General features: G+C 45.2%; 2 protein-coding genes across 2 annotated transcripts; both read left to right on the forward strand.

Moving 5' to 3' along the window:
- Window positions 1–1794: 1794 nt before the first annotated feature.
- Window positions 1795–3528, forward strand: LOC150061467 (elongation factor 1-alpha 1-like). Its single transcript, XM_090333959.1, has 4 exons — window positions 1795–1799; window positions 2111–2253; window positions 2691–2944; window positions 3250–3528. The coding sequence occupies exons 1-4, from the start codon at window positions 1795–1797 to the stop codon at window positions 3526–3528; spliced, it is 681 nt and encodes a 226-aa protein (XP_090190085.1).
- A 35-nt stretch (window positions 3529–3563) lies between these two features.
- LOC150061468 (glutathione S-transferase Mu 1-like) lies at window positions 3564–13036 on the forward strand. The gene is made up of 9 exons (XM_090334374.1): window positions 3564–3723; window positions 6616–6674; window positions 7406–7481; window positions 7892–7956; window positions 8225–8306; window positions 8409–8509; window positions 9784–9921; window positions 10001–10111; window positions 12588–13036. The coding sequence occupies exons 1-9, from the start codon at window positions 3687–3689 to the stop codon at window positions 12675–12677; spliced, it is 759 nt and encodes a 252-aa protein (XP_090190500.1). The 5' UTR covers window positions 3564–3686; the 3' UTR covers window positions 12678–13036.
- The last annotated feature ends 2530 nt before the right edge of the window (window positions 13037–15566 follow it).

The raw sequence follows: 15566 nt of genomic DNA on the forward strand, positions 1-15566 counted from the left end.
AGAGCTAGGAATGTTACTCAGTTGGAGAGTGTTTACCTACATGTCCAAGCCCCAGGCTTAATTCCCAGCACCAGAAATAATTGCAAGAAATAAAACTAAATAAATAAAATAAATAAAACTAAGCTTTATATTTAAAAAGAAATCCTGTGCATCCCCAAACTCCACTCCCATATACTATTTAAACATATATAATATTTAATCATTACCTATCATTCCTGCAGATAAAGTAATGTTTGCCTATTCACATACTATTGGGATTTTTTTTTCTGGTACTGAAGCTTGACCTCAGTGCCTAGGTACTGTTCTGTTCTTTTTGTTTTCTTCCACTCAAGGCTGCCACTCCTTAAGCCACTCTATTTCTGTCTCTTTTTTGCTGATTAATTGGAGATAAATCTTACAGACATTTCTGACTGGGCTGAATTTGAACCTTAATCCTCAGATATCTGCTACCTAAATTGATAGGATTGTGGGCATGAGCTACTAGTGCCTGGCTAGAGACCTTCTTTCTTTGCCTTCCTGGATTAATAAGACTGTCTTTAAACTATTGCTTCCTCTCTTTCCTGTTACATTTTGAGATGAGTCCCAAAGGGTGCCAGTCAAAGGGAAAAGAAAAGTAATACACCACTAATAGAATAGATTATTTGACAATTTTCCTGTGAGAACCTATTGAGAGCAAGGCCAAGAAAATACATGGACTTTTATATGGACTTTTAGATGTACTAAGGCATGCAAACTTTATGGTTCTATTTTATGACAGCTTTAAAGGTCACAATGATTTTTTAATGGTTTCTACCTCCATCCTTTGATAATTGTTACTGCTTGTACTTGTTTCCACCTCATGAATCATTATCAATCTCTCTGTGTAACATTCTGTTATATTCCTGTGGCTTGGCCAGTTTCCCCCTTCCTCCCTCCTTCCTTCCCTCCCTACTTTCATCTCTTCTTCTTCTTCTTCTTCTTCTTCTTCTTCTTCTTCTTCTTCTTCTTCTTCTTCTTCTTCTTCTTCTTCTTCTTCTTCTTCTCCTTCTCCTTCTTCTCCTTCTCCTCCTCCTCCTCCCCTCCCCCTCCTCCTCCTCCCCCTCCTCCTCCTCCCCCTCCATCCCCTCCCCCTCCTCCTCCTCCCCCTCCATCCCCTCCCCCTCCTTCTCCCCCTCCCCCTCCCCCTCCTCCTCCTCTTCCTTCTTCTTCTTCTTCTTCTTCTTCTTCTTCTTCTTCTTCTTCTTCTTCTTCTTCTTTTTCTTCTTCTTCTTCATCTTCTCTCCCTCCCTCTCTCCCTCCCTCCATTCCTTTCTTTCTCTCTCTCTCTTTTTCTTTCTTTCTGTCTCTTTTGTTTTTCTTTATACTGCTAAAAGATGATCTAATCAAAATTTCATTTCTCCTCTAAAGGTGCAGCATTATAAATTGTAATTCTAGTCTAGGCTTTCTGTTATATAACTGGAAGGTTAATTTTTTTATGTCATCATGACTAGGCTAAGAGATGACCACATAGCCTTGAAAACCTAATTTTAGTGTTTCCAGAAAAGGTTAGCCTTCTGATGAATAGAATGAGTGTGTGCAGATCTGCTCTTGCCATAGGTGGGCATCAGAGCTGACCTAGAATGAAAGTAGAAGGGGTATAGATTGGCTTTTTCTGACTGGGGCACTCACTTCTGGGCCTGGGTTATCTGCTTTTGGTTTACACCATCACCCCCATCCCTTATTGCCATGTGAGGCTGACAGACTTAGTTTGTTTTGACATCACAGGCTTTCTTGCTTCCTCATTTTTGCAGACAACGTATCTTCATATCTATGGTCATGAGGCAAGCTGCCTGGCCCTGAAACGAACTACTAAGGACTCCATGGGAAGCCAGGTATGTGATCATCCGTCTATACTCTAGTCAGTTTGATTGCATATATTGCATATAGTCCTGTAAGTGTTTTCATATATGTTAATATTTTGAATCTGATGAGACTTGAACTGTGATCCTCCTAATATCTACTTCCTAAAACTGGAATTACAAACCTGCCTCATCATACCTGGCATAAGCTGTATATATATATATATATATCGAAGCCAAAATGGGAAAGGAAAAGACCTATATCAACATTTCATTGGATATGTTGATTCTAGCAAGTCCACCACCACCGGACACCTGATCTACAAATGTGGTGGCATAGACAAGAGAAGCATTGGGAAGTTCGAGAAGGGGGCTGCTGACATGGGAAAGGGCTCCATCAAGTATTCCTGGGTCTTGGATAAACTGAAGGCTGAATGTGAGCATGGTATCAGCATTGCTATTGAGGAGCTAAAAAGTGCCCCTATTCTGAGGCAGTAACCACCTTGTTGTTTATATAAACTGAGTGACCAAAAGTGCACATAAATTAAAGAAACAGAATTGTGATGCCATTAAGCCCCAGGAACTGACCTGTCTGTGTTAAAATTAACCAGAACTCGCATAAATTCAAGGGATGGCTAATGGGAACTTCCTGTTAGCTCCCTGACCCCTACTTTATCTCACTCAAACACTTTGTTGCTGTGTTACTGTAAATCTGTGGTCTTTGCCTTTAAAAGCCCTGTAAAATTTCAGCTCGGGGCCTCCTCCTAAGCTCCTGCTGTATGGGTGTGTAGGACAGAGGCCTGAGCTGCAGCCTGCCTGAATACAGCCTTGCTTTTGCATTTCGGAGCATCTGATTCTTGGTGGTCTCCTCAGTGGGCGTCCTGAGATTTGGGCATTACACCATCTCCCCGTGGAAATTTGAGACCAGCAAGTATTACGTGACCATCATGGATGCCCCAGGACACAGAGACTTCATCAAGAACATAATGACAGGCACATCCCAGGCTGATTGTGCTGTTCTGATTGTTGCTGCTGGAGCTGGTGAATTTGAAGCTGGTATCTCCAAGAATGGGCAGACCTGTGAGCATGCCCTTCTGACTTACACACTCGGTGTGAAACAGATCGTTGTTGGTGTTAACAAAATGGATTCCACTGAGCCACCCTACAGAAGAGATAGGAGGAAATCATTAAAGAAGTCAGAACCTACATTAAGAAAATTGGCTACAAGTCTGGCACAGTAGTAGCATTTGTGCCAATTTTTGGTTGGAATGGTGACAACATGCTGGAGCCAAGTGCCAATATGCCTTGGTTCAAGGGATGGAAAGTTACCTGTAAAGATGGCAGTGCCAGTGGAACCACCTTGCTCAAGGCTTTGGATTGCATTCTGCCACCAACTCGTCCCACTAAACAGCCTTTGCCCCTGCCCCTTCAGGATGTCTACAGAATTGGAGGTATTGGCACCGTCCCTCTGGGCCAAGTGGAGACCGGTGTCCTCAAGCCTGGCATGGTGGTTACCTTTGCTCCTGTCAATGTCACAACTGAAGTGAAGTCTGTTGAAATGCATCACGAGGCTTTGAGTGAAGTCTTCCTGGGGACAATGTGGGATTCAACGTCAAGAACGCGTCAGTCACAGATGCCGGCCATGGCAACGTTGCTGGTGACAGCAAGAATGATTCGCCCGTGGAAGCAGCTGGCTTCACTGCTCACGTGATCATCCTGAACCATCCAGGCCAGATCAGTGCTGGCTATGTCCCTGTGCTGGACTGCCACACTGCTCACATCGCTTGCAAGTTTGCTGAGCTGAAGGAGAAGATTGACCCCTGTTCTGGTAAGAAGTTGGAAGATGGCCTAAATTCCTCAAGTCTGGTGATGCCGCCATCGTCGACATGGATCCAGGCAAGCCCATGTATGTGGAGAGCTTTTCTGACTACCCTCCTCTGGGTCGTTTTTCTGTTTGTGATATGAGACAGACTGTTGCTGTGGGTGTCATCAAAGCTGTGGACAAGAAGGCTGCCGGAGCTGGCAAGTTCACCACGTCTGCCCAGACAGCTCAGAAGGCTAAATGAGTATCACCCCTAACACCTGCCACTTTAGTCTTCACCAGTGGTGGAAGAACGGTCTCAGAGCTGTGTATCTCAATTGGCCATTTAAGTTTAATAGTAAAAGACTGGTTAATGATAACAATGCATCGAAAACCTTCAGAAGGAAAGGAAGGTTTTGTGGACCATTTTTTGTGTGTGTGGCAGTTTTAAGTTATTAGTTTTTAAAAATCAGTACTTTTTAATGGAAACAACATGACCAAAAATCTGTCGCAGAATTTTGAGACCCATTAAAACATGGTTTAATAGAAAAAATATATATTAATTCCATTATCTGTGTGTGTGTGTGTGTGTGTGTGTGTGTGTGTGTGTGTGTGTGTGTGTGTGTGTTTGTACTGAGGCTTGGACTCAGGGCCAGGACACTTTCACTTGGCTTCTTTTGCTCCAGGCTGATACTCTACTACTTGAGCCACAGCTCCATTTCTGGCTTTTTTGCTGGTCAACTGGACATAAAGAGTCTAATGAACTGTTCTGCTTAGGTCAGCTTGAACTTTGAACCTCATATCTCAGCCTCCTGAGAGTAGCTAAGATTACAGGCTTAAACTACCAGTGCCTGACACAATCCTATTTAATTGCTATGGATATGTCTCAAGGATGTTAGCACGTGAACTATAGAGTCCAGAAGTCAATCTGTATCCAATCCATTTTAATTTGCAGAGTGTTCCTTTAAACAATCAGAACTTGTTTACTTTGTGTGGTTGCAACAGTACACATAAATGTTCAGAAAACCCAGCAACCATGGAGTAAATTTCTGTGAGGTCACTGACTATAGTCCTCTGCTTCAGGCCACTATGAAGCACCTATAATCCTGACTGCTCCCCTTTTCAGAGACCCAGGTCATCCCTGGACGTCCCTCCTGGCTGTGGGGACCCTGTCTTTGAGAGTGTGCTGGCCCTTCCTTCCTCTCCTTCTGCAAAGCTGTTATCCTGAAAGGTTCTGTGACTGGGTTCCACCTTCCCAACTCCTGAGAGTCCTTGTCCTGGCCAGCATGGCCTCCCTCTCCTTAACTCGGCCTTCCTCCTCCCTGTCCACTCCTCTTAGGGTATAAAACCATGAAGACATGTCCGATGTTTCCAAAGTCTCCCTGTAGTTTCCACCTCACTTGTAATGTGGAAAATTATATTCAATATGTAGATCTTCAGTAAAGGAAGGACCAGATGGGGGAACACTAATGTACCTAACTTTCCAAATCAATGTTCAAATTAATGTTATAGTTTTCAAAACCCATTTCTTCAGTTTAATCTAGAATTTTCTTTGTTCATGGTCAAAACTGATGAAGAAAAAAAGGACAAGTAACTGACATATGATGAAAGCTATCATAACTCAAAGGCTCATATATTTGTGTATGTGCATGTTCACACAGTCATGGTAGCATGGCCGCGCAAGATGATAAGAATTTCCTTGGAGGCTGCCTCATCAGCTCACATCCAGTCTAATAGTAAGAGCTGGAGGACTGACCATGTCTGAGGACAGATATAATATTTGTCATGGGTACTTGATTCTGTCAGTCCTCATGACTTGATCTCTTCAGAGACCAGCAGAGTATGTGCTTTGCGTGACTCTACACCTATGAGAGGACCGCCCTGCCTGTCCTCCATTCTCAGCCCAATCATGGTTTGAAGAGTCAAAACCATTATTGATACAAGGGGTTCAGAGTCTGCAGTCCTAACAAAGCATTAGCTGGACTAATTCCTCAGATTTGTTGCCTGAAGATAACAATCTGGCCCTTGTAAACTCATTTCCATTTTAAGTTCTATTATCAGTTCTCCTAGCCATTATGTCCCTTAAGTTGTTTGAGACAAGGCAAAGACAACCCCAGGCCAATTGATCACATACCTCTTGGTTTTGAAACAAGCTTCTGTTTGAAAGGAGGCTGGCAGGTAGAGAAATGTTCTTGTTAAGATAATGTGCTTGTGAAGGTTTTATCCCAGGTCTGAGATCTCAGAGAGACTTAAAGGATATTAGAACCTCCCCTACCATCCACCCCACCATAGGAAGAGCACAGAAAGTCAGGGATTTGGACCAGGGCTGGAACCCAAGGACCTAGACAGCTGAGAGTCTGACCCTGGTCTTTCTGTGGTTCTGTGTGGCACTCTTCTGGCCAGAGAGACATCCTTGGAAGAAGAGATGTCTGGCCCCTGGAGCTCTTAAGATCTTCCAGGGTAGCTCACAACTGGATTGTGAGCTCTGCACCCCAGGACACTGTGTTGCCAGGGTGAGATTCTGTCAGCTGACTTCAGTCCCTGGTGCTGGGAGCACCTCACAGTCCTTCTTGTTCACTAGTGTTACAAGTATTTCTTTAATACCTAGAATATCCTCTGACCACCCCAATAATAGTCATTAAGCAAATTATATTCCAGTTTTAGTGGTGTCACTTCAAATTCTTTTCATGGTTTGTAAAAAATAAAAATAAATAAAAAGACTTTCTGACTGGTTAAACTCTTAATCTGTTAGTAAAAGATGCTGAATTAAATTCTCAGGTTAGAGATATCTCCCCTTAAAAATTTTCTTTAAGTGTATTCAAGAGAGTTTCAATATAACATGGCAGTTCTGAGTAGTATATATGTTAAGGCCATACCTTCCATCATTCTCCTTCATGTCTCCCAACCTACCCCTCTCCTCAGGTTGCCTGGCATGCCCTTTATTATTATTATTATTATTATTATTATTATTATTATTATTTTACTAAACCTGAGCAGCTCTGCCCAAGGAATCTCTCCAGTTTAGAGCAATGAACAAACAACTGGAAAGGGTTAAGGTGAGAATGCTTTGTTGTTATGCATCTTGCCAGTCTTCAAAAGGCTGTCAGGTCCCTGTGGGGCCAGGGAAGGAGGGGGCTGGGGTTGGGGGAAATCTCTGTCAGGATTTTGGGGGGCAGGCCAGGTAACCTGTGCCTTTGGCTTCTGGGCATCCACACTTTGCTCCCTGAACTCTGGACAGTGAGACAGCAGAAGTCACTGGCTACTTTCCTAGTTTCCTATCCAAGAGGTTCATTGGCTTCAAGAGGAGGGCCAGTGCATGGGGAGGAGGGGCCAGGAAGCAGGGCAGGTCTGTCCCTAGACCCAGGCCCTGGCTGGTGGTGCTCAGAGGCAGTCAGAGCCCTGTCCTGCTGAGAGCACTAGGCTTAGACACAGTACCTGTGGAAGCAGCACCATGCCCATGACGCTGGGTTACTGGGACATCCGTGGGGTAAGGGGTCGGCGTGCTGTCTTACTTCTGGATGGGTGGGCTCTTAGCAGGACACAGCGAAAGATGTGTGATTAGTGGGTAGATTCTAGATCCAGATCTTCTGAAGGCTTTCTGAATTTCAGTATTGTATGCCTTAGCACACAAGTCCTCTCCCCCCTCTCTCTTTCTCTCTCTCTCTTTCTCTCACACAACTACATACATGTGTAGTGCAGGTGATTGTAGGTGTAGACTATGCACACCTGGAGGAGGGGATGGCACACATTCTCCCTGCTGACCTCTGTCACCTGCTATCTCTCCCAGCTTGTTCACGCCATCCGACTGCTCCTGGAATACACAGACTCAAGCTATGAGGAGAAGCTATACACCATGGGAGATGGTAAGGACACTTCTTGGACAGCCTTTTACCAAACTCTTGCCCATTGGTAACCAGCCATCCATTCTCTGACCACTTGTTGATCAGCTCTGCAGGGCTCCTCCACCTGCACCTAGGGCCTGTCCCTTCCTAAACCCTGGAGGGGGTGATTTGGTATTCCATTACCAGGGGCTGAGAATGGAGGGTTGGGGCCCCTTTGTCTGCAGTTGGGTGGAGTTGCCTAGCACTGGCCTAAACCTTTTGTGAACCTGGTGCAGGGATCCCTCAGCACCCACAGCATTCTTCACCTCCCACCCCAGAGCCTTGGAATGTGGGCCAGAGCTGGTCAGACTCAAATCCACTGCCTCAGGGGTCCTGGGTAAGGAAAGCTGGACTGAGGGAGATTTGTTTTCACTTGGTCTTGTCCACCACAGCTCCTGACTATGACAGAAGCCAGTGGCTGAGTGAGAAATTCAAGCTGGGCCTGGACTTCCCCAATGTAGGTGCAGGGGAAGGGGTGGTCTAGGGAAGGGTGGCCTCCCCCTCCCTCCTTCCCTCCTCTGCTTGCCCAGCCCAGAGCTTCTAGGATCAGGGCTTCTGCTCCCCTCCTCTCTTTCCTGGCTCTCTGTGGTCTTCTGTGATGCCCTGTGCTCCAGCTCTTGATTCATTCTGCAGTGTGTTTATGTGGGCTCACCATGTCTGTCCTAACCAGGGAAGGACTGCTGGGTCCTGGGGCCCCTTGTGACTTTCTCTGCTTGTCCATCCAGCTGCCCTACTTGATTGATGGAGCTCACAGGATCACCCAGAGCAACGCCATCCTGCGCTACATTGCCCGCAAGCACAACCTGTGTGAGTGGGGCTGGCTGCTGGGTGTATGGGGGGCGGGGCACAATGCTCAGCCTCTGGGCTTGGCTGGGGCAGGATGGTGAGGATGCCTCTCCGTGGTTGCAGGTGGGGAGACAGAAGAGGAGAACATTCGCATAGATATATTGGAGAACCAGGTTTGGGACATCCGCTTTCAGCTTGTTGGGCTCTGCTTCAATGCTGACTATGTAAGTTTCCCAACTGTGCTGCATCTGGCAGAGTTTGGCACAGGATTTAAACTGGGCTCACATGCATGCTTATCTTATTTGTCATCTGAACTCTTTTTTAAAAAAATTAAATAATTCATTAACTTCGATTTTTACATCATTTTTCAAATGTCATGTTTAACACACAAGTATTCCAGAGGGGATCTCTATATCCAATCACTGGCACATTGTCACCTGAACTCTTTATCATTTCTGACTACAGTCATGGATTGGCCATCATGATCCCCAAATTGGGTCAAATCAACAGAATCAGTTGCCCAATCTTAGGAATAGTGTCGACTCAAAAGTTTTGAAATTCGGTTGTTTGACTTTAGAGTTTGTATTTAGAATCCCTTTAATCTGTGAACGTTATTTGTGCAATGGGCTCTCCCAAGTGTGTTTTTCCCCGCCCCTTTCTTTTTATCTTTCTGTTTTTGGAATAAGAAAACTCAAATCATTAAAAAGAGAACATGGCAGTGGAAAGTAATGCACTCTGGACTTCAGCCATTTGTCCAACTGTTTCCCAGAGCTGTGCCCTTAATACCAGTAAGAATAAAGACCATTGTCTTGAATGGTCATCCCAGGGCCAGCCAGAGGATCACAATCCCCTTTCTTTCTTCCTCCTAAGAGCAATCATTCTGTTTGCTCATGACTATAGCTTACTACTCAGGAGGCTGAGATCTCATGATTGTAGTTTGAAGTTAGAGCCAGCAGGAAGCCAGGGAAGACTTTTTTCTTTTTTGGTGGTGGGGCTTGAACTCTGGGCCTGGGTACTTTCCCTGAGCCTATCAGCTCAAGGCTACCATTCTTATTCTTGAGACCTCATGCCACTTGTGTTCTCTGGTGGTTAACTGGAGATAAGAGTCTCATGGACTTTTGTGCCTGGGCTGGCTTTGAACCATGATCTTCAGATCTCAGCCTCCAGAATAGCTAGGACTACTGGTGCCTGGCTTGTGAAGACTTTTTTCTCCAATTTACCACCAAAACACCAAAATGCAGCTGTGGCTCATGTGGTTGAGTGCTAGTCTTGAGTAAAAAATTAAGGGATAGTAACTAAGCTTTGAGTTCAAGCCCAGTGCTGGCATGCTTGTGTGTGCACATACACACAGAGTTCAAACATTTTCCAACTTTCCTGAAAATATGCCAATATTCACCTATACTTTTGCCACCCACTAGATAGAATTTCCCTCCTGGGGTTTTTAGTATTTGCTTCTTTAATTCTCTAACGCTGGCACACACAACAATGCCCTATGGAGGGACTTTGGTGTAAGGGTCCTGACAGCTGTTTTCTTCCTCAGGAAAAGCTGAGGCCTGAGTTCTTGGAGGGCCTTCCTGACAAGATGAAGCTCCTCTCACAGTTCCTGGGCAAGCGGCCGTGGTTTGCAGGCAACAAGGTAAGGAAGGGGGTCACAGGGAGGAGCGCTTGTCTACTTTCACACACTTTGAGATTTCACCCACTCTCTGTTCCTGCAGATCACCTTTGTGGATTTCCTGGCTTATGATGTCCTTGATGTTCATCGAATGTTTGAACCGAAGTGTCTGGATGCGTTCCCCAACCTGAAGGACTTCATTTCCCGCTTTGAGGTGATGGCTCCCATCCTCCTTCCTCAGGGATGAACTTCCCTTCCTCCTTTCCCCACTGCTTCCCTAGTCTTGGAGCTGAGTGAAAAATAAGGAGGTTAGGAGCCAGGAGTTTGGCCTAGTGGTAGAGTGCTTGCCTAGCGTGCACCAAGACCCGGATCTGATTCCTCAGTACCACATACATAAAAAAAGCTGGAAGTGGCACTGTGGCTTAAGTGGTGAAGCTCTAGCCTTGAGAAAGTCCAAGGCCTTCGTTCAAGCCCCAGGATTGGAAAATCCATAAATAATGAGGGTTTACCGAGTGCTGGCTTTTTGCCAGTCCCTGTGCTTGGCAGCTTGCATCTATTGAGCCAAGGTTATCATTACAGCATCTCTGTCGGGTGGTAGAGCAATGTATTTCACTGGACAGATTAGGATCCTGAGGCTGTAGAGGGTGAACTCATTCAAAATCGCCATTGCCAACGGGCTTAGTCTAAGGGTAACAGTTAATGGCTGTCCCTCATTTGTAATAGAAGGCCTTATGCAGCCCGGGTTTCCTGCACAGGTCCTTGGAGAAGGAGAACAAAAGTGTATACAGGTGTCATTTAGTAGGGTGAGACAAGCTGAGATCAAATGAGAAGTATGAAGCAACATGGACAATTGTCACTGTTACTCTGCAGGAGGATTTTCACACAGTTATTTCCACCAATAAGGAGGCACTGTGGTTGCTGCTTGACTGAGGATCTATGTGGGGCTCTTGGTGAAGGAATTTATCTTCAGTTTTCTGTGATGGGGACCTTGTGCTTCTATTCTGTTGCTCCTATGTTGCTTGAGAGGCTCACACACGTTTTATTTTTTTGGATGATATGGGACTTGAACTCAGGGCCGGGGCACTGAGCTTTTTTTGCTGAAGGCTAGTGCTGTACCACTTCTGAGCCACAGCTCCACTTCCAGTTTCCTAGGAGTTGATTGGAAGTAAGAGACTTTCTTGCTGGGATGGTTTTAAGTCTTAACCCTCAGATCTCAGTCTCTCTAGTAGGTAAAAATACATGTGTGAATTCCCAACACTTGTCCAAATTTCCTTTCTATTTTCTGACCTTCTCCTGTGAATGAGACACTAGGTCAGGCCTAATGCAACATATAAAGAGCTCTCTCGCCCTAATCTGAAAATAAGTATAGAAGAAAGTGCCAGAAACACCACCTGGGTTCTGACAGCACAGTCTAAAGCTCAGGCAACAGTTAATAATGATATTCTCAGAGTTCATTTGTTTAATACAAACAAAGCCTACTTTCATAGAGATTTGGAAGTTGGGAGCATCTTTGTAACAGTTGTGTCAGCTCAAAATCCATTCTCCCCTTTGATAAGTGAGTTCTGTTCTCAGCAAGTTCTTATCAACTTCAATTCTGTTCCAGGCTTGACCTTGGAGTTAAGAGTTAGCTTGACTTGGGAGAGGGATAGCTGCAGCATGGTCTTCTGGGTCTGGCTTGTTGGGTCTAGGCAGTCCTTGTATCTCTGAATTCTTTTGAATTACCTGGGAGCTGAACCTTGGTTAAGTAGTCACACAACACAACTAAATGTCATTTGGCCCAGTCCCTGTATTATGGCTGGCTATAAGGTCGGGTGGAGGCACAGTGAGATTGGATTCACATATTAGGTAGAGAAATTTGAACATTCTGCTCTCAGAGGACTGGTCAGGAGCCTGCCCTATCTTTCTTGTGGGTCTTCCTCCACCTTCAACACTTTCACTCAAGGTTTGCTGGGTTGGGGGGTGAGACCTTGTCTCTCTTCCATGCAATGCTGACAAGTTCTCAGCTCCTATGTTCTTCTAGGTCTTTCCTCCAGTGTGCAGATGCAGATGTGCAGAAACTTACTTGGAAAGGAGAACCTCCCTGTGGGAAGGGAAGAGGAATGAGCACAGAAAGCACAGTGACAGACAGATAGCTCTGTACCCTGAAGGGAGTTGTTTAATTTCTCTGGACGTTAGCTCCTCTTCTGATTAGTGATGAAGACAGGTTTTATCCTGCAGGAATGTTGAGCAGATTGTTTTAGTTGTTTTCATTTTGTTAGTCATGGGGCTTGAACTCAGTTTCCCAGTGCTGTCCCTGAGATTTTCTGCTCAAGCTTGTACTCTGCCACTTTGAGCCACAGCTCCATTTCTTGTTTTCCTGGTGATTAATTGGAGATAAGTGTCTTGGGGACTTTCATAGGTGAATGTCTTCAAATCACGATCTCAGCCTCTTGAATAAAGGGGATTACAGGTGTTGAGTCACCAGCGCATGGCTCAAGTGGATTTTGTGAGCCTTTAGGGGATGTTGCATGTACAGTATCTTGCCCAATGTCCAGCCTCCCTCTCATTGCAGGAAACTCCAGTGCTCCCTGCCCAGAACTGGGGAGCTGAGCAGGCTGGGCTTGATTCCCATGCATAGGCTTCTCTTGGATGGCAGTTGTTTGGATCAGTGATCCCCAGACCTGACCCTCTGCTTTTCTTTCCCAATTCAGGGACTGAAGAAGATTTCTGCCTACCTGAAGACCAGCCGCTTAACCCATAAGCCTTTGTTTTTAAAACAGGCCTCCTGGGGTAACAAGTAAGGGCCCCATAATGGCAAGGCTCACAGGCAGGATCTGTCTGCACCTGTGACCCTCTGGCCTGATTGCCAGCACTGCTGCCTCAATCTTCTCAATCCTTTGTTCTTTCTTCTGTCTTCTCTGCAAGGGCTACTATTTCCTTATAATCAGACCCTCCTGCAGTTGAGCTTCTGGAAGCTTCAGATCCCTGTTTCTTCCACAAAATCTTCCACTTACTTGTTCTTGCACTGCATGTAACCACATAACCTCTGTCTACTGAGAGAAGCTTGACTGATCCCAGTCCTTTGACGTTCCTGAACTTGACTGATTCCCAGTGTGCAGGCTGCCCAACCCTGTCACTCCCCAGTAAAGCCTGAGCCATACTTGCTTGGTGTCTTGTCTTATTGCATTTGGCCCTCTTGGCTGTGTTCCTGAGGTTGGGGTCCTTTGTTTTGTTGTTCACATCTGGGCTGGGGGAGGAGATGTATTGTGTCTAGGTCATTACCGTCCTGTTTCCATGTCCCTGTGTCCAAATCCTGCTTCCTGCAGAAGATGCTCCTTCTGTGCCAGGAGCTCACTGGCTCAGGAGCACATGGTTCTTTCCATGGCCATGCCCAGTCTGCATCATGCTTCCCAGTGGGGCCACAAACATCATGGCCAACCACCTTCCTGAGTCTTCTCTGATCTGGAGGTCATCCCTTATTCTCATGATATTTTCACATAAAGTTTTCCTGCCAAATTATAGTTCGAGTGTGTATTTTCCTTCAATTCACGGATAATTTTATTTAAGAGGTAGTCCAAGCCTAGTTGGACTCTTCATCTCCAATATGTTTGACAGTACCTCGCATATGGCCAATGTTCAGGAAATTCAGAAATTTGAAAGTTATCTCCTGCCCTGGAGAAGCCTGCATTGTCATTTTTGGAGTTTAGATCTCTGGAAATATATATAATCGTAGCCCTAAGGAGGATAAGATTATACATGTAAGAGATTAGAGTCTGAGGAACTCTTTCTCTTACCAACACTGAAGCCCTGATTGCTCTAACAAGAGTGTGATTTGGGGTAGACTGGCCAGTGTATGCAGCCCCAGCACAGAGGTGTGTGGTCTGAGGTGCTGGAGCTTTACATCAGTGGGATTCATGGCAGAAGCAGGTGATGAGCAAACTCTGAGACAGCAGTTGAATCTTGGGCTCTGGCCTTGGTCAGACACTGCCTGAGACCCTGCTATAATATGGAGCAGATCCAAGGAGGGGCCTGTTGGGCGTTTGTTCATTGTGTCATTGATGGGCTTCTGCTGCCTTGTCTCCTGAAGTGAAAATGCAAGGGAATCCAGGCAGCATGTTAGAAGTCACTGTGGAAAACAATGCCTTGTGAAATATACAAAACTGATGAGAAGTCATGGACTGAAACTTAATAAACTGGTGTGATCAAAATTTACCTCTAATCCAGGCTCAAGCCTTAATCTGTGATCTGAGGTTCCATGTTTAAAGTCAACCCAAGCAGGAAAATCTGTGCCTCTTATCTCCAATTAGCCACTTGAAGACCCAAAATAGAGCTGTCTTTCAAAGTGAAAGGGCTCAGGACAATGACTACCACTGAGTTCAATTCTCTCTCTGTGTGTGTGTGTGTGTGTTTGTGTGTGTGTGTATTTGCACACACACCAGTTTTGGGGGTTTGAATTCAGGGCATTTCATTATTTTGGGGGGAGTGGTTTTGCACAATGCTATTGCTCTGCCACTCAAGACACACCTCCACTTCTGGCCCTTTTTCTTTTCTTTTTTTTTGGGGGGGGGTCAGTATTGGGACTTAAACTCAGGGCCTGGGAATTGTTTCTGAGCTTTTTCACCCTGCACAGCACACAAAGTATATATCTGGCTCAATTCTAGGCTTCACTTATTCTCTAGTGATCAAATATCAATAAGTCATGAGTAGTGGTCTCACGGCCAGCCTGGGCTTAGGTCCTCATCAACTGTGGAAATAGTGGAGTGCCCATAGTTAAGTTAGAAAACAAACACACCCGTAAAAACAAAGTAGCCCACTTAAGTTTTTGAAAAGGCTAACCTAGACAAAGCCACATTACACAAACTGGATTAAGTACCTAAGCTTTTAATATCCAGATGATGTCACATACCAACAAATATTAGCAACTTTCAGCAAACCTTGACCTCATTTAATGGTCGAGGATAGGCACCAGAAATGGACAATACTGTGACCAGTATTGGTGAACTTTGGATGCAGAAACAGCTTGTTGGGATTTTTAGTCGAAGAGGATGTAAGGGTCAATCCCAGAGGTAGCCTTACTTTCACAAACCACAGCCACGCTTTCCAACCAGGCTGCAGCCACCATCTCAGCCAGGTGTGGTCCCAAGACTGAGAATGAGCAGTGGGCCAGGAGATATGCCTCTTTTTACAGCATAGGTTTCCATTTCCTTGATGTGACGTGCCCCACACAGCTGTTTAAGGCACGTAAATGAGCTTTAAGAGAATACGGAGAAACAGTTGTCTAATATAAAGACTTAGTGGATTGATGGAAGAAACAAGCAAGCAAGCAAGAAAGAAGCCCTAGTAATCTTCAAGATAAAAAATACTCTAGCAGGACAAGGTGGCTCACGCCTGTAATCCTAGCTACTGAGCAGGCTGAGATCTGAGGCTCCGGGTTCAAAGCCAGCCCAGGCACTTAAGTCTGTGAAATTAACTTCCAGATAAAAGGAACTGGCACTGTGAGACAACAGGTAGTGCTGTATCCTTGAGTTGAAAAGCTCAGGGGCAATGCCCAGGCCCAGAGTTCAAGTCCCATAGCTGACCCCCCCCCCAAAAAAAAATTCTGTAAGCAAATTGTAAATGTAGGCATCAAAGTCAAAATAAATAAACAGAAGAATCTGAAAACTTTAGAACATAGAGGAAGAAAGAAAAAA

This window comes from Megascapheus bottae, chromosome 6 (genome assembly GCF_031878675.1).
Source record: "Megascapheus bottae isolate mThoBot1 chromosome 6, mThoBot2.hap1, whole genome shotgun sequence".
NCBI lineage: Eukaryota > Metazoa > Chordata > Mammalia > Rodentia > Geomyidae > Megascapheus > Megascapheus bottae.